Source organism: Hyla sarda, chromosome 9 (assembly GCF_029499605.1).
Source record: "Hyla sarda isolate aHylSar1 chromosome 9, aHylSar1.hap1, whole genome shotgun sequence".
NCBI classification, from domain to species: domain Eukaryota; kingdom Metazoa; phylum Chordata; class Amphibia; order Anura; family Hylidae; genus Hyla; species Hyla sarda.
In genome coordinates, this window is record NC_079197.1 from 79,549,674 (window position 1) to 79,567,614 (window position 17,941).

Below are 17,941 nucleotides of genomic sequence, written 5' to 3' on the forward strand. Positions count from 1 at the left end.
AACTTGTGCAGAGGAAAAGTGAAACAGTTTCCCATGGCAACCAGATTGGTTTTATTTAAATATAAAAAATAAAAGCTGTCATCTGATTGGTTGCTATGGGCAGCTGTTCAACTTTTCTTCTGCACAGGTTTTTAGAAATCTCACCTTATATGCTTTCATTTGCCTTGTCTTGCCAACAAGAGAATTAGTAAAATATTTGTACATATGTATTTAGTTACTAATAAACAACATTGCTTATGAGCAGCACAATTTTTTCTCCATTAGTGGAAACTGACAAAAATCATTCCTTTTTATTTTATATTGTACTTGTTGTAGGGTATTGGTTGTTACATCTTTATGAGCACCTGTTAGGTTAGTTACCTAGGAATGTTACTTTTCAAACAGAATGCATGCTTACAATAGAGTGGTGATTGAAGAAAAAAAAAAAAAACAAGGTTACTGTTTCATTTTGTTCCACATTTATTATAGCAGGATCATCATCACCAAGTAATGGGACAATGAGGTTGCAGATAAGGTATATACAAAGCATACACTTGTTAAAAGTACTGAAGGCATGTATGTTCTATTGGTCCTTCCATTCCTTTGGGACAACTTTGCCAACTGGAGACAGGTTCCAGCAAATTCCGGTTTGTGTTATCACCTAGAATAGGAACATGGATTATTATTAACATCCATCAGGTAATACCAATCCATTACTCTAAGATGACAAGCAAGTTTTAGAGCAGCAATTTTATTTTGCCTTTAGAGGTTTATTACAGCTTCCAGCAAACTCCATACACACAATGACACATGAGGTACAAAGTACTATATATATTTTTAGAATCCTTATGGAGGGAAAAAGTCAATAAGTGCATCAGAATTATATGAAAGGTAGAGTCGGACTAGGTCACAGGTTCCCAATAGAGATGAGCGAATTTACAGCAAATTCGACTCGTCACGAACTTCTCGGCTCGGCAGTTGATGACTTATCCTGCATTAATTAGTTCAGCTTTCAGGTGCTCCGGTGGGCTGGAAAAGGTGGATACAGTCCTAGGAAAGTCTCCTAGGACTGTATCCACCTTTTCCAGCTCACCGGAGCACCTGAAAGCTGAACTAATTTATGCAGGATAAGTCATCAACTGCCGAGCCGAGAAGTTCGTGTGGAATCAAATTTACTGTAAATTCGCTGATCTCTAGTTCTCAAGTATTATACATAGAAAACAAAACTTCTGCAAACTGAAGCCATTTTCTGCTTTAAGCCCTGCTGTGATGGTGCCTATTTTAACCATAGCAAATGTTACCCTATATGGGTTTATACACAAGTACAGTCTGAAATGATTATTTTCATAATGGATTAGTTGGCCGATTACCGTTTCGATTTATCTACTAGTCGGATAAATATAACCATAGTGGAGAAGAAGATATTTTGCAAGTTAGATAAAGGAGGGGATGAAGGTCTGCTGTGCATTTTAGGTTGGTGGGGGTCAGCTAGATGTTGAGCTTTGTAGAGGCCGAGGAGGAGTAGCTTATTATATTTAAATATGTAGAATTACTTTCAAAATAAAATTATTTGCTTCATTGTAAGGGTTATAATCCCCTCAGTTTCTTACCTGAGGCCAGATGGGCAGCATATTTCCTGGTCATCCATCCTATGTGCCCCCAACAGCCTATTGAGTAAGAAGGTGGCCAGCACACAATCTTCCACTTTCTGCATCTTAACTCAACAACTAATGAGTCTGACCTTTTCCACAGAGCCAGACATCCGGAGGCTCACCAAAGCTGCAGAAAGGAGCTGCAGGAAGCAGAAGGTAGTGTGTGCGGGGCCCCCCTCTTCACTAAACAGGCTGCCGAGGACAGAGTTGCATATATACATAGTGATAGTCACCAAGTGTATGTGAACTTTAGAAATTGGCTGATTAGTTGCCAATTAATTAATCTATTAGTTGGTTTCAGCCCTAATCCTGTGCATATTAAATGCACAGGATTTGAAGCTGTGTTTAGTCATTTAGTTTACATTAATATCTGCAGCACCAAACATGTGCAAGATGTGTGGACAGACACAATAAGTGCTGGCAAAGAGTTCTACTAGGTAAAATTAGCTTTTTTTACCGTGTCTGAATGTCCTGTAAAGTGCTGAAAAGGACGTTGAAAAATGGCCCACGCTGTATAAAAATTACTAACACTGCGGCATCCTAAGTCATGGATGCTACAGGATGTATTCACACAGCATACAGTCATGGCCGTAAATGTTGGCACCATTGGACTCATTGCTGGCCACTTCAGAACTCTCCAGCTTTGTTGCCATTCAGTTCTGGGTGCTTTTTGGATGCAAGTTTGGGGTCATTGTCCTACTGGAAGACCCAAGATCTCGGATGCAAACCCAGCTTTCTGACACTGTGCTGTACAGTGCAACCCAAAATCTGTTGGTCATCCTCAGATTTCATGATGCCTTCATACATTCAAGGCACCCAGTGCCAGAGGCAGCAAAACATCATTGAACCGCCACCATATTTCACTGTAGGTACTGTGTTCTTTTCTTTGTAGGCCTCATTCCATTTTTTGGTTAACGGTAGAATGATGTGCTTTACCAAAAAGCTCTATCTTGGTCTCATCTGTCCACAAGACTTTTTCCCCAGAAGGATTTTGGTTTACTCCAGTTCATTTTGGCAAAATGTAGTCTTGCTTTTTTATGCAGTGTCAGCAGTGGGGTCCTCCTGGGTCTCCTGCAATAGCATTTCATTTAAGTGTTAATGGATAGTTCATGCTGACACTGATGCTCCCTGAGCCTGCAGGACAGCTTGAATATCTTTGGAACTTGTTTGGGGCTGCTTACCCACCATCTGGACTATCCTGCGTTGACACCTTTTATAAATTTTTCTCTTCTGACACCCAGAAAGATTAGCTACAGTGACATGGGTTGCAAACTTCTTCATAATGTTGCGCACTGTGGACAAAGGCAAATCTAGATCTCTGGAGATTGACTTGTAACCTTGAGATTGTTGATAGTTTTCCACAATTTTAGTTCTCAAGTCCTGAGACAGTTCTCTGTTGTCCATGCTTAGTGTGGCACACACAGACACACAATGCAAAGACTAAATAAACTTTTTATCTGCTTTCAGGTGTGATTTTTATATTGCCCACACCTAATACCTGCCCCAGGTGCGTTTAAAGGAGCATCACATGCTTGAAACAATCTTTTTCCACAATTTTAAAAGGGTGCCAATAATTTTGTCAAGCCAATTTTTGGAGTTTGGTGTGACATTTGTCCAATTACCTTTTTTCCCCTCCTTTTTTGGTTTAGTTCCAATATGGGAATAAATATGTGTATAGCAAAACATGTATTACTGCAATCCTTTTCTGTGAAAAATACTTCATTTTCTTGAAAAATTTCAGGGAATACCAACATTTACGACCATGACTGTAGGTATGAATAACAGCCCCGGGCACCACTGACCACTTTGTTCCCTTAACTTACTGAAAACCAGCACAGGCTTAAAAGCAACCCTATGAAATGCCAAGAAGCCGCAACTGAGAAGTGCATAATTTCAGTCAGCAGGGAGCAGAGCAGTGACATCAGCTTTGCCCAGGCTGTCAACCATGCTGTAGTAGGCATGAATACAGCCTGAAGTCAGGGTGAAATCCTGAGGATGCCACATGACCCTGGGACTACTTTGATATTATTTCCATACAAAACTGGACATTTTTTTCAAAATAATTTGGCACAAACTTAAAAAAAAATGGTACTTTACAGAATACAATGGCAAATATCTAGACCTAATATGAAAACTGACATAACCCTATATAAAAATGTGCTGTCTGCAGTTCTTTAAAGATCTGCTGACAGGTTCTCTTTAGAGTGCATTGCATACTCATTTGGCAATGAAAAGGTTAAAGGAGTATTCCAGACCCTGTGCTCCCTGCTGCCACCTCTGTCCTTGTCAGGATCTGTCAAGAGCTGCAGACACTTGCTCCTGCTGCTGACCGTTACCAACATGGTTAGAGGTGGTAGTATGAAGCATCTTGTCAGGCTGTGGAGAACTATACTTCCAGGGCATAAAGCAGCAATACGTACTGGCACCAGTTGTTTGGAAACAGTTATTTTTCTCTGGAATACTTCGTTAAACAGTTACCCCTCATCCACAGGACAGGGTATAAATAGCTGATGGTAGGGGTCTAACCACTAGAGCCCCCTGAAATCTGGAGGACAAGGTTCCCAGTCTCCCATTAGAATGCAGCATTGGGTTGCTCCACTCATTCTCTATGGGAGCTGCTTAAAACAGCCCAACTCTAATCTACAGTTGTGACTGAGGAGGAAACACTGATAAATTGTATTATAAAGTTGCTAATACCACTGATTTATGCAAAGTTTGTTAAGTGATGGTGACCATTTAACAACTTCATGATTTCATCTACTTACGGTGCAAACTAAAAAAAATTTATTGATACTTGCGACTAAAGTATGGGTGGTATGTGCACTCACCCACATTACAATCTTCCATATTCCATCACAGACAATACCATACTTACATATCCCCAGATAGAAACGCAGAACACTGCACCAGATGCTAGGATGATGCTTCCATACTTGTCATGAAAGTCCGGAGCTGCTCTGTGATGTGTCTGCCTGGAGACTGATCTCTGCACGCCACGTGCTACAAGACAGAAGGAAAGGCATCAATGGCACAATACCATTCAAACCAGTTTACTAGTAGTCCTCAGTGGAAGGAGGGCATTACACTGTAAAGTGGTCCCTCAAATTACAATGATGACCATAGTATGTCGAGACCATAAGTATGAAAATCTGGTAATTGGTTCTGAAGCCCCCAAAAATAGGAAAAAGTGAGGAAGAAAAAGAAGTAGATAATACAGGAAAAGGAAGTCCTTACATATAAACGTAAGGAAGAGCTGCTGGAAGCTGTAAATCACTGTCTATGTACAGAACTATAAAAACCAAGAGGAAGCTCCATAGCGTAAAACCACCCGGGTAAAAGTGGCAAAGAAAATTCTTTATACAAGCCTCTTACCCAAGGTGTTTGTGTGAGCTCACACACAACAATGGTCAGCGTGAGTGATTAGGCCCGGTCTGCAGCCTCCCAACCAAGCACATAGCAGTAGAGAGACTTCCAGGGGATGGTGGGTCTCCACAGCACTGACCAGAGACAGACACGTTTGGTAGGTAGAAAGGAATTTTTTTAAATATGCAACACGTTTCAACGCGCTTGCGCGGCTTCATCAGCAGAATGCCTGATGAAGCCATGCAAGCGCAGTGAAACAAATTGCATATTTTAATAAAATCCCTTTCTACCTACCAGACGTGTCTGTCCCTGGTCAGCGCTGTGGAGACCCACCATCCCCTGGAAGTTGATCTCTACTGTCTATGTAGAGGACAGGAGCTTCTTCTAGGTCCTGTACAGTACACACAGTCCCAAAAAAGTAAAGTGGAGCTGCCCTCACCCAGTGTCCAAAAGGAGCAGCTACCCCTGGCACAGTTAAAGGAAATCTGAGGACAATACTTACATGGTCCCGTTTTGTGCTCCCATTCTCTTCATCCTCCATTCCAGGGCAGATTTGGAGCATGGGCGGAGCTTCGTGACACCACCGCTGCTTTTTGCTAGCAGCAGGACCCAGCAGAGAACAGCAGCGGTGAGGTCAAAGCTCCGCCATTGCTCCAAGTCTGCCCCAGAATGGAAGATACTGAAGAGGATAGCCGGAGAACCAGAGCACAGAATGGGACCAGGTAAATATTGTTATCAGCGTCACCTGCACCACCTGTCTGTACAGATAGGTTACTGCAGGTGAAACTGATGACAGCTTTGCTTTAAAGAGAGCAGTACAGAACATGCCGTACCTCTCTGTACTAGACTGCCAGTCAGTGCATGCACTTCAAAATTTTAGGTGGTTTATCAGTGAAATGCCATTTCTGATTGGTCAAGCCATTTACTTGTTTCACAGATATGAACTGTCCATAGCATCGAATTGCTGCGAAAAGACGTAGTTCCCTTTGTCTGCTCCCTCCCTGTACAGTCCTTTGTAACCTCGATGCAAGTACAATAAAGATAATTTATTTTGCACTTACCCAGATTGTGAGTTCTGTTGGAATTAGGGATGTCCCGATACAGATACTAGTATCGGGGACTCATCTAATGTCCCAGATACCAAATTCAATACCTAGTGTAGTGCTTCACTGCCCCAACCCCATTCTCATCACTGCCGCTGCCTCGTTCTGCCATCCGCATTATGGAGTCTTATGGAGGAGCATGTGACATAAACGTCACTCCACTGCGCTCAACGTAACGCTACAGAGGAAGCAGAGTGACATGTATGTCACATGCTCCTCCATAAGGTGGACTGCAGAACGGGGCAGCGGCAGTTACGAGAATGGGGCTGCGGAGCCGTGACACCGGACAGTGAGCAACTACAAAGAGGGTGGAGGTCCTGCTGTCTAATGTCTGCAACTATCTATCCTACCTACAAGGGGATACTACCTACTATTAAAGGCAATCTTACAGCAGAGTCACCAGCACTAACTTGAATTTATAGGTAGATAGAAACCTGGTCACCTGCACTATCGCTGCTCACCATGTGAACATCAGTGCAATCGCTCCGGAGACATCGGTCTCACCAACAATGCAAATTCCCTGTTGTGCCCAATGGAGAAGAGAGAAATCTTAGCTTCTACTACAGCAGCCGCCTCCATTGTACACAACAAGGAACCCACCTATCAGCATGGTAAGCAGCGCCAGAAACCAGGTCACCTTGGTGTCAGATTCCCTTTAAAAATAAGAGTACCCGTACTTGGTATCGGCAAGTACTAGAATTAAAGTATCGGTACATCCCTAGTTGGAATCATTTATTCTTTATGTATTGCAGCATTGTATGGAGAGTTTGTTTTCAAGTTATAATGGTCCAGAAAAGACCATTGTATGCTAAAAATATTGTATATTGAGGCAATTTTAAGTTGAAAGACTACTGCATATGAAATACTCTGCTTTTCATCATGATCATTAGACTGAAAAATTACTAACAACAAATTGTCTACTCTGGGCCTGTTCACACGTTGTAGTGTCAGGATTCTAATTCCTTCATTGCATATACAAAAAAAATAATCGCAAGCATACCGGTGGGGATGGCGAGGGAATGGGCCGGGCCGTCCGCCATCGCCCATCTATGCTGCAGGAACCGTCCAACTTCCAGTGGGGAGGGTGAGCCGGTCAAGGCCGTCCATCTTGACCAGGAGGCCCTCTTCTCCGCTCCGGGCTGGCCCTGGACTAGCGACGCTGCATTGATGCCGCCATGCACAGCAGACGTTCGTGACGTCAGGGGCTTCCCTACGCATTGTCGTCAATGCAGTGTCACTAATCCGGGGCCAGCCCGCAGCGGAGAAGACGGCCTCTCTGTCAAGATGGATGGCCCGAACCGGCTCACCCTCCCAACTAGAAGTCGGACGGTCCCTGCAGCGACGTTGGACGGCTGCTAGGGAAGGACTGACAGAGCTGCAACTGGGGAGGATGAGGGGGTCTGATGAAGCGTGATGACACACGCGCAACAGCTGTAACCCAGTTTCACACCGACTAGCTCAGTCCTAGGAAGATCGTCTGTGCACACCGCATGTAACCGCACCTTTTGAAATAAAGAAAAATTAGGCACAGTATCCTGTTGAGTGACGTCCCTACTTTTCTTATTTGCCGATGGTTGAAGTTGTATATGCTAAAGGGACCTGGAACCCAAAAGGATTACAGTGCTGTGAAGGGAACTGTTCTGCTGGGTTGGAATACTATGCTATCGCCAGTAGAGCAGTTATAGTAAATAAGGGGATTTAAAGGGGTAGGAGAGCCGGCTGTTTGCTTTCTTGCGCCTGTTATCACCGTAATTGTACTGACCCACAGAATAACCTGGTCAGAATAGCCTGGTCATTAACCACTTAAGGACCAGTGACGTCCCAGGACGTCATGGCGTTTTCCGGTCCCTGCCGCGCGCCGGGCAGAGATCGGAAGCGGATGCCTGCTGAAATGCTTCCTCCCGCCCTGCCCGGCCCCTGGAAGTCCGTAGAGAATGGGAGGAAGACCGGAGGACGCGGCGAGGGACGGGGGGGGGGGGAGTGGTGGGGCCCGACCCCGGTACTTACCTCATCTCTGAAGACCCGGATCCCGGCAGCGGAGACGGCGGCAGGTGAGTCGATCTTTGGAGGCGTCACGGGACCTTTGTAGCAGTCCAGACCGCCGTAAAGCGATCTGGACTGCTCCATCTGGTCCCCCTACACTACAACTCCCATCATGCCCAGACAGCCCTTGGCGTCCACAGTTTGGAGACCACTGTGCCCTTCCAGATGTTGCAAAACTACACATCCTCAGCATGCCCTTACTGTCCATGCATGCTAGGAGTTGTAGTTCGGCAACATCTGGCTCTAAAGATGTTGCCCCCCCCCCCTGTGAATGTACAGGGTACATTCACATGGGCAAGGGGCTTACAGTGAGTATCAGGCTGCAAGTTTGCGAATCAGCAAATTTTGCGTGGCAGCTCAAACTCGCAGCGGGAAACTCTGTATTCCCCCGCCCGTGTGACGGTACCCTAAAAACGCAACACTAACACAAAATAAAAAGTAAAAAAAACACCAAAACGGAGCCTCCAGCTGTTGCAAAACAACTCCCAGTATCAGAACAGCTGGAGGCACCCTGATAGGGTTATTCTATGCCAGTGATTCCCAATGTCCACCCCTATGCAAATCGCTAATTCAGGCCTCAAATGCACATGGTGCTCTCACTTTGGAGCCCTGTCGTATTTCAAGGCAACAGTATAGGGTCACATATGGGGTATCGCCGTACTCGGGAGAAATTGCCTAACAATTTTTGTGGGGCTTTTTCTCCTTTAACCCCTTATGAAAAGGTGAAGTTGGGGTCTACAACAGCATGTTAGTGTAAAAAAAATACATTTTTTACACTAACGCTGGTGTTGCCCTATACTGTTCATTTTGACAAGCGGTAAAAGGGAAAAAAGCCCCCCCAACATTTGTAATGCAATTTCTCCCGACTACGGAGATAACCCATATGTGGGCGCAAAGTGCTCTGGGGGTGCACAACTAGGTCCAGAAGGGAGAGTGCACCATGTACATTTGAGGTGATTTGCACAGGGGTGGCTGATTGTTACAGCGGTTTTGACAAACGCAAAAAAAAAAAAAAAAACACATGTGACCCCATTTCGGAAACTACACCCCTCACGGAATGTAATGAGGGGTGCAGTGAGAATTTACACCCTACTGGTGTCTGACAGATCTTTGGAACAGTGGGCTGTGCAAATTAAAAATGTTGTACAGCCCACTGTTCCAAAGATCTGACAGACACCAGTGGGGGGTAAATGCTCACTGTACCCCTTGTTACGTTCCTCAAGGGGTCTAGTTTCCAAAATGGTATGCCATGTGGGGGTTATTTTGCTGTCCTGGCACCATAGGGGCTTCCTAAATGTGACATGCCCCCCGAGCAAAATTTGCTCTACAAAAGCCAAATATGACTCCTCTTCTGAGCATTGTAGTTCGCCCGTAGTGCACTTCAGGTCAACTTATGGGGTACCTCCATACTCAGAAGAGATGGGGTTACAAATTTTGGGGGATATTTTCTGCTATTAATCCTTGCAAAAATGTGAAATTTGGGGGGAAACACATTTTAGTGAAAAACAAAATATTTTTTTTTTTTACATATGCAAAAGTCGTGAAACACCTGGGGGGTATTAAGGCTCACTTTATTCCTTGTTATGTTCCTCAAGGGGTCTAGTTTCCAAAATGGTATGCCATGTGGGTATTCTTTGCTGTCCTGGCACCATAGGGGCTTCCTAAATGCAACATGCATAGGGTCACCGGGCACACAGGGTCACCGGGCACTAGGGTCACCGGGCACACAGGGCACTAGGGTCACCGGGCACTAGGGTCACCCGACCTGACAGCCACATACAGCTCGCACACCATCTGCCTAGTCACCAGGACAACACAGCAGGGTTGTCTGTAGAGCGATACGTCCCTTCATACAGTCAATGACAGCAATGACTACACACGACCCGCTCAAACCTGTCTACGGGTCGCACAGCCCAGCACGACCTTCACCACACAAACAGCCCTCAGCTGAACTAAAAGCCACCACACACGGCTTACCGGCCAGAGACAGCGCGGACCTCGCCAAAGGAAACATGCCTCTATCTCTCTGCTGTACCCTTGAAGGAATGAAGGAAAACAAAATGGCTGTACAGGATATCCTGTCGTGGCCACGCCTCTGTCGTGACGTCATCGTACGTGCAGGCCTGCCTGAGTGCAATGTACGCCGCAGATTGTAGTTCCCTGTGTAACCTCTGATGTCAGGCGTTATTCTCTGTGGTCACGGTTTCCGAGGAGGAGATGTAGCAGATCTAGATTAGAATAGTGCAGTGATGATCGTGTACACACATCACCTACAAGGGTCACCACCTGTCTCACACGGTGAGGCTGGGACACTTTTCCATCCAGTGTGCCTCCAGCTGTTGCAAAACTACAACTGGCTGTCCGGGCAGTCTGGGAGTTGTAGTTTTACAACAGCTGGAGGCACATTGGTTGGAAAAAACAGTAACTATGTTGGACAGCACTGGAACTCATTTCTGTGACCCAAACGGAGTCACCTAGGGCTCCACCCTGGTCTAGCGGTCATCCATGAAACCGGACAGCGTCAGACACCAATACTGTGTCATTCTGGCCTCCTTTCCGGAAGTATATGTCAGGGTTTGCTGGATAGAATAGGGCAGTCTATTGTGCTGTCCCATATGGCTGGAGCCTGTAAGGCTGGGATCCCCCGGCCCTTTGCATCCGACCCTTTTGCATCCGATTGGCTCTATTTATTTTTAGCCGATCGGACCCTGGTAATTACAATGGATCCCGACGGCCCCTATTCACTTGCATGGGGTCCGTGACTTGCACTATATTTTTCTCCACTAATCGTCCTGATCAATCGGAGTCTGTCTATCAATCGGACCCTACTATCATGATAAGGCTAGATTTCTACGCAGAGCCAGAAGTGGATCCATTTGGAAGGAGAAGTATAAACCCTTCCTTCATATTTCCCATTCCATTTGAATTAACGTCTGGCTTTTGCTCAAAATCTGCAGTGATAGGATATTTCGGGCTTTTTTTTAATTTTTTTTAAACTATGTCCCAGTGATTGTCAGACACTTAATTCCATAGGCCGGATAAAGATAATGAAGTACAGCCCTCAACTATCTTTGCAGAGGAAAAATTGACCAGTTGCCCATAGCATCCAATCAGATCACTTCTTTCATTTTTAACTAGGCCTCCAAAAAATAAAAGGAGCGATCTGATTGGTCTTGATTTTTTGATAAATCTTCCCCATCATCACCACCCATCCTGCCGATAGATGATGGGTGTTAACCACCTGTAGGGCATTTGTCCAATTTTAGGTTTTGTTATGGTCGTTAAATCCATACAGACAGAGGACGCAGGTCTGGATGGCAGAAAGAAGGCAGAGCAAGGGAGAGAGGACGCGCACAGCTCCTCATCTCCCCTGCCTAATCATTTCTATGTGTGGAGGGGGGACATACTGCACGGGCTGGGGATAAGGGGGGCAGGGGATGATTTCTATGTGTGAAGGGGGACATACTGCACAGGCTGGGGATAAGGGGGGGACATCACAGACTGGGGATGATTTCTATGTGTGAAGGTGGGGGGGACATCACAGACTGGGTATGATTTCTATGTGTGAAGGGGGACATACTGCAAGGGTTGGGGATAAGGGGGGGACATCATAGACGGGATGATTTTTATGTGTGAAGGGGGACATGCCTTTGGAGGACGCAGGTCTGCACTGAAGAAAGAAGACAGAGCAGGGGAGGATGACAAAGTGCACGGGCTGGGGATTTTTAGACTGCAGGGACTGGGGAATAAATCTCGGACTGGGGATGATTTCTATGTGTAAAAGGGTGGGGGCTGGACTCCTCAATGACACATGCTGGGAGTTGTAGTCCCTTTTGTGTGTGTATGCCAGTGTATACCAACGTGGGCTGAGTTATATTAATGTGCTGTGTATAACGCTATATATATATATATATATATATATATATATATATATATATACACACATCACAGCAAATGGAGCAGCACTCGTGGAAATCAGTACGGTGGTACAATCTGATTGGTCGCTATGGGCAACTGGTCAACTTTTCCTCTACACAGGTTTTGATAAATCTTCCCCATCATCACCACCCATTCTGCCGATAGATGATGGGTGTTAACCACCTGTAGGGCATTTGTCCAATTTTACGTTTTGTTTTGGTCCTTAAATCCATGCAGACGGAGGACGCAGGTCTGGATGGCAGAAAGAAGGCAGAGCAAGGGAGAGAGGACGCGCACAGCTCCTCATCTCCCCTGCCTAATGATTTCTATGTGTGAAGGGGGGACATACTGCACGGGCGGGGGATAAGGGGGGGGGACATCACAGACTGGGGATGATTTCTATGTGTGAAGGTGGGGGGGACATCACAGACTGGGGATGATTTCTATGTGTGAAGATGGGGAGGACATCACAGACTGGGGATGATTTCTATGTGTGAAGGGGACATACTGCACGTGCTGGGGATAAGGAGGGGGGGACATCACAGACTTGGGATGATTTCTATGTGTGAAGGGGGACATACTGCACGGGCAGGGGAAAAGGGGGGGGTACATCGCAGACGGGATGATTTCTATGTGTGAAGGGGGGACATACTGCACGGGCGGGGGATAGGGGGGACATCACAGAATGGGGATGATTTCTATGTGTGAAGGGGGACATACTGCACGGGCGGTGGATAAGAAGGGGGGGACATCACAGACTTGGGATGATTTCTATGTGTGAAGGGGGACATACTGCACGGGCTGGGCATAAGTGGGGGGGGACATCACAGACTGGGGATGATTTCTATGTGTGAAGGGGGACATACTGCACGGGCTGGGGATAAGGGGGGCGGGGGATGATTTCTATGTGTGAAGGAGGACATACTACACGGGCTGGGGATAAGGGGGGCGACATCACAGACTGGGGATGATTTCTATGTGTGAAGGGGGGACATACTGCACGGGCGGGGATAAGGGGGGGACATCACAGACTGGGGATGATTTCTATGTGTGAAGGTGGGGGGCACATCACAGACTGGGGATGATTTCTATGTGTGAAGGTGGGGGGGACATCACAGACTGGGGATGATTTCTATGTGTGAAGATGGGGAGGACATCACAGACGGGATGATTTCTATGTGTGAAGGGGACATACTGCACGTGCTGGGGATAAGGAGGGGGGGGACATCACAGACTTGGGATGATTTCTATGTGTGAAGGGGGACATACTGCACGGGCAGGGGAAAAGGGGGGGGTACATCGCAGACTGGGGATGATTTCTATGTGTGAAGGGGGGACATACTGCACGGGCGGGGGATAGGGGGGGACATCACAGAATGGGGATGATTTCTATGTGTGAAGGGGGACATACTGCACGGGCGGTGGATAAGAAGGGGGGGACATCACAGACTTGGGATGATTTCTATGTGTGAAGGGGGACATACTGCACGGGCTGGGCATAAGTGGGGGGGGGACATCACAGACTGGGGATGATTTCTATGTGTGAAGGGGGACATACTGCACGGGCTGGGGATAAGGGGGGCGGGGGATGATTTCTATGTGTGAAGGAGGACATACTGCACGGGCTTGGGATAAGGGGGGGCATCACAGACTGGGGATGATTTCTATGTGTGAAGAGGGGACATACTGCACGGGCGGGGGATAAGGGGGGTGACATCACAGACTGGGGATGATTTCTATGTGTGAAGAGGGGACATACTGCACGGGCGGGGGATAAGGGGGGTGACATCACAGACTGGGGATGATTTCTATGTGTGAAGGGGGACATACTGCACGGGCTGGGGATAAGGGGGGCGGGGGATGATTTCTATGTGTGAAGGAGGACATACTACACGGGCTGGGGATAAGGGGGGGGGCATCACAGACTGGGAATGATTTCTATGTGTGAAGGAGGGACATACTGCACGGGCGGGGGATAAGGGGGGCGACATCACAGACTGGGGATGATTTCTATGTGTGAAGGGGGGACATACTGCACGGGCGGGGATAAGGGGGGGGACATCACAGACTGGGGATGATTTCTATGTGTGAAGGTGGGGGGCACATCACAGACTGGGGATGATTTCTATGTATGAAGGTGGGGAGGACATCACAGACTGGGTATGATTTCTATGTGTGAAGGGGACATACTGCACGGGCGGGGATAAGGGGGGGGACATCACAGACTGGGGATGATTTCTATGTGTGAAGGTGGGGAGGACATCACAGACTGGGTATGATTTCTATGTGTGAAGGGGGACATACTGCACGGGCTGGGGATAAGGGGGGCGGGGGATGATTTCTATGTGTGAAGGAGGATATACTGCACGGGCTGGGGATAAGGGGGGGCGGGAGATGATTTCTATGTGTGAAGGAGGACATACTGCACGGGCTATGCATGCAGAATTCTGCAAATGGAGTTTTAGATAAAATCATTAACCTGTCTAGGACCAAGGGCGTCCCCCCCCCTCCCCCATGTTGGTCAATACAGACCGGAGATTTACAGCGATTCCAGGTCATATGCGTCTCCGGTGACCCGGAAAATAAGGGTGTTCGGGACTGTCCTTCATTTACCCTTAAGTGATAGGAGTGAGGAGGCAGGGGTGCCACCCCTCCTATCTCTGCTATTAGTCAGAAGCGACTGACCAATAGCAGATCAGGGAGGTGGCGCGAGGGTTAAAGTTCAGTTTCCCAGCTTTGCCCACCCACGGTAGTCCGGGCAGGGAGGGGAACTGTGATGTGAGCGGCGGCGGGGGTCCCTTCCCGATTGCGGGCGGCGATCCTCCTCTAGGTGTGGCGGGCGGCAATCGGGCTGTTGACGGGAGCCAGGAGTTGAGTAGTTGCCTAGTAAGGCTGGGTCCACACTACGTTTTGTCCCATACGGGAGCGCATACGGCAGGAGGGAGCTAAAAGCTCGCGCTCCCGTATGTAACCGTATGCGCTCCCGTATGTCATTCATTTCAATGAGCCGACCGGAGTGAAACGTTCGGTCCGGTCGGCTCATTTTTGCGCCGTATGCGCTTTTACAACCGGACCTAAAACCGTGGTTGACCACGGTTTTAGGTCCGGTTGTAAAAGCGCATACGGCGCAAAAATGAGCCGACCGGACCGAACGTTTCACTCCGGTCGGCTCATTGAAATGAATGACATACGGGAGCGCATACGGTTACATACGGGAGCGCGAGCTTTTAGCTCCCTCCTGCCGTATGCGCTCCCGTATGGGACAAAACGTAGTGTGGACCCAGCCTAACATCTGGAGGGCCACAGTTTGGAGATCACTACAGCAAATGGCTGTCTGGGCATGCTGAGAGTTGTATTTGTGTGCCTCCAGCTGTTGCATATCTAAAACTCCCAGCATGCCCTTTGGCAGTTGTAGTTTTGCCACAGCTGGAGGCACGCTGGTGAGGAAACACCCAGTTAGGCAACCTAGCACTACACAGGCTACAGGACGCTATGCTTTAATTGTTTTGTGGACCTGAGGAAGGCACCTAGTGCTATTGCCAAAACACGTGGTCCTTTTACTTGAACTTCAATAAACTGTCCTGTGCTACCGTGGCATCCTGATTTATTTCCTCAACAGCAGTAGCGCTCGTTCCAACCCCTTTTTTTGTGTTTGTTTTTCTTCCTGCCTCTATTGTTTCCGTACCCTTGTGGATACGGATAGGGGAATTCGAGCTGCACAACCGCCCTTACCGCTTTCCACCCCGCACCCTACCCAAGTAAGGTGCTGTCTTTACTGACCACCCCAGCGGGCCATCACATCACTTTGGGTGCAGTGGGTGCTTTGTCGTTCATCTGCTTTCCTATTCCATACGCACGAGAGAGTGACAGAATCTAACTCAGTGCTTCCCCACCAGTGTGCCTCCAGCTACAAACTACAACTCCCAGCATGTCTGTCAGTGCATGCTGGTAGTTGTAGTTATGCAAGATCTGGATGGCCACAATTTAGAGACCACTGCATAGTGATCTCCAAACTGTTGCCCTCCAGATGTTTCTAGGCAACTACTCACCTCCTGGCTCCCGTCAACCGCACGATTGCCGCCCGCCACACCTAGAGGAGCATCGCCGCCCGCAATCGGTAAGGGACCTCCGCCGCCGCTCACATCCCAGTTCCCCGCTCTGCCCGGACTACAGTGGGTGGGCAGAGCGGGGGAACTGAACTTTAACCCTCGTGCCACCTCCCTGATCTGGTATTGGTCAGTCGCTTCTGCCACCTCACTCCTATCACTTCAGGGTGATCGAAGCTGTCTTGGACAGCCCCGAACACCCTTATTTACTGGGTCACCGGAGACCCATATGACCTGGAATCGCCGCAAATCTCCGGTCTGAATTGACCAGCATGGGGGGGGGGGGGGGGGGCGGCTCAGGAGCTCCCCAGGCATTGGCATGGGATGGCTGCAGAATGATTTCAGCAGGCATCCCGTTCTGTTAGGGTTGGGCGGTATACTGGTTCATACCGAATACCGAAATTTTTGGGCTGCACGATATGAATTTTTCCCACCCCGCAAAACCGGTTAGGCCCCTCCCCCTCGGGAATGAATGAATCAACCCAGGCCGACGTAGGTAAGTTAAAGTTTATTTTCTTTATCTTTTGCAGCCCGGGCATAGGGATACAGCGTACAGCAGTGGTCTCAAACCTACGGACCTCCAGCTGTTGCAAAACTACAACTCCCATCATGCCCGGACAGCTGTTGGTTGTCCGGGCATTCTGGGAGTTGTAGTTTTGCCACATCCGGAGGTCGGCAAGTTGGAGATCACTGGCATACAGTGAGTTCCAGCGCCAGCGGCCCCCAACAAAGAGGAGGAGGGCAGTGCTTGACATATGTAAGTAGTACCCCGCTGGGCTGATAATTAATTGGGGGGGAGCAGAACAGCGCTGGCGGGTCACAGGATTTGGGGGGGGGGGAAGCAGAACATCGCTCACGGGTCACATGATATTTTTTTTGGGGGGGGGGGGGGGAGAAATACCGTTATATACCGTGGAACCGCCATAAGTTACAAAGATACACATATTTGGTCATACCGCCCAGCTCTACGTTCTGTTCACTGCCCGGTTACCGGTGGTGAACGGAAACACTGAGGGGGTACAGGTACGCCCTTGGTCCAAGACAGGTTAATGATTTAATCTAAAATTCCACTTGCAGAATTCTGCAAGTGTAGATTTCAATTGGTGGCCACCGCCATAATCCGTTTTCCACTCAATTTCCCCTGGATGAAGATTTACATGCTACTGTGTTATTTCTCCTGTACGTCCCTCCTGACATGATTTTCTCTCAAAGTTGCTGTGCAATGAACGCTGACATGAAGACCACTGCATGAACCCAGTGCATCTCTGCTTCCCTGTATGGACCCCGTGCATGTCTGCTTCCCTGTATGAACCCCGTGCATCTCTGCTTCCCTGTATGAACCCAGTGCATCTCTGCTTCCCTGTATGGATCCCGTGCATCTCTGCTTCCCTGTATGGATCCCGTGCAGCTCTACTTCCCTGTATCTACCCTGTGCATTTCAACATCCCCAGTATGAACCCTATACATTTCTTCTTCTCCGTATGAACCCTGTGCATCTCTGCTTCCCTGTATGAACCCCGTGCATCTCTGCTTCCCTGTATGAACCCCGTGCATTTCTGCTTCCCTGTATGAACCCCATGAATTTCTACTTCCCTGTATGAACCCCGAGCATCTCTGCTTCCCTGTATGAACCCCGTGCATCTCTGCTTCCCTGTATGAACCCATTGAATTTCTGCTTCCCTGTATGAACCCCGTGCATCTCTGCTTCCCTGTATGATCCCCGTGCATCTCTGCTTCCCTGTATGATCCCCGTACATTTCTGATTCCCTGTATGAAC

General features: G+C 47.9%; 1 protein-coding gene across 1 annotated transcript; it reads right to left on the reverse strand.

Moving 5' to 3' along the window:
- Positions 1-435: 435 nt before the first annotated feature.
- On the reverse strand, positions 436-10,274 carry LOC130291196 (cytochrome c oxidase subunit 7B, mitochondrial). The gene is made up of 3 exons (XM_056539723.1): positions 10,118-10,274; positions 4,507-4,631; positions 436-640 (listed from the first exon to the last, which is right to left on the reverse strand). Exons 1-3 carry the CDS (start codon positions 10,248-10,250, stop codon positions 563-565), a joined length of 336 nt encoding a protein of 111 aa, XP_056395698.1. The 5' UTR covers positions 10,251-10,274; the 3' UTR covers positions 436-562.
- Between the last annotated feature and the right edge of the window lie 7,667 nt (positions 10,275-17,941).

Excerpts from the sequence above, each read along its gene's own strand:
- LOC130291196 (XM_056539723.1), bottom strand. The coding sequence starts at position 10,250 with ATGACGTCACGACAGAGGCGTGGCCACGACAGGATATCCTGTACAGCC. Across the intron at positions 4,632-10,117 it reads GTCCGCGCTGTCTCTGGCCG|CACGTGGCGTGCAGAGATCA; the intron begins GTAAGCCGTGTG and ends TCTGTCTTGTAG. Across the intron at positions 641-4,506 it reads GCGTTTCTATCTGGGGATAT|GTGATAACACAAACCGGAAT; the intron begins GTAAGTATGGTA and ends TTCCTATTCTAG.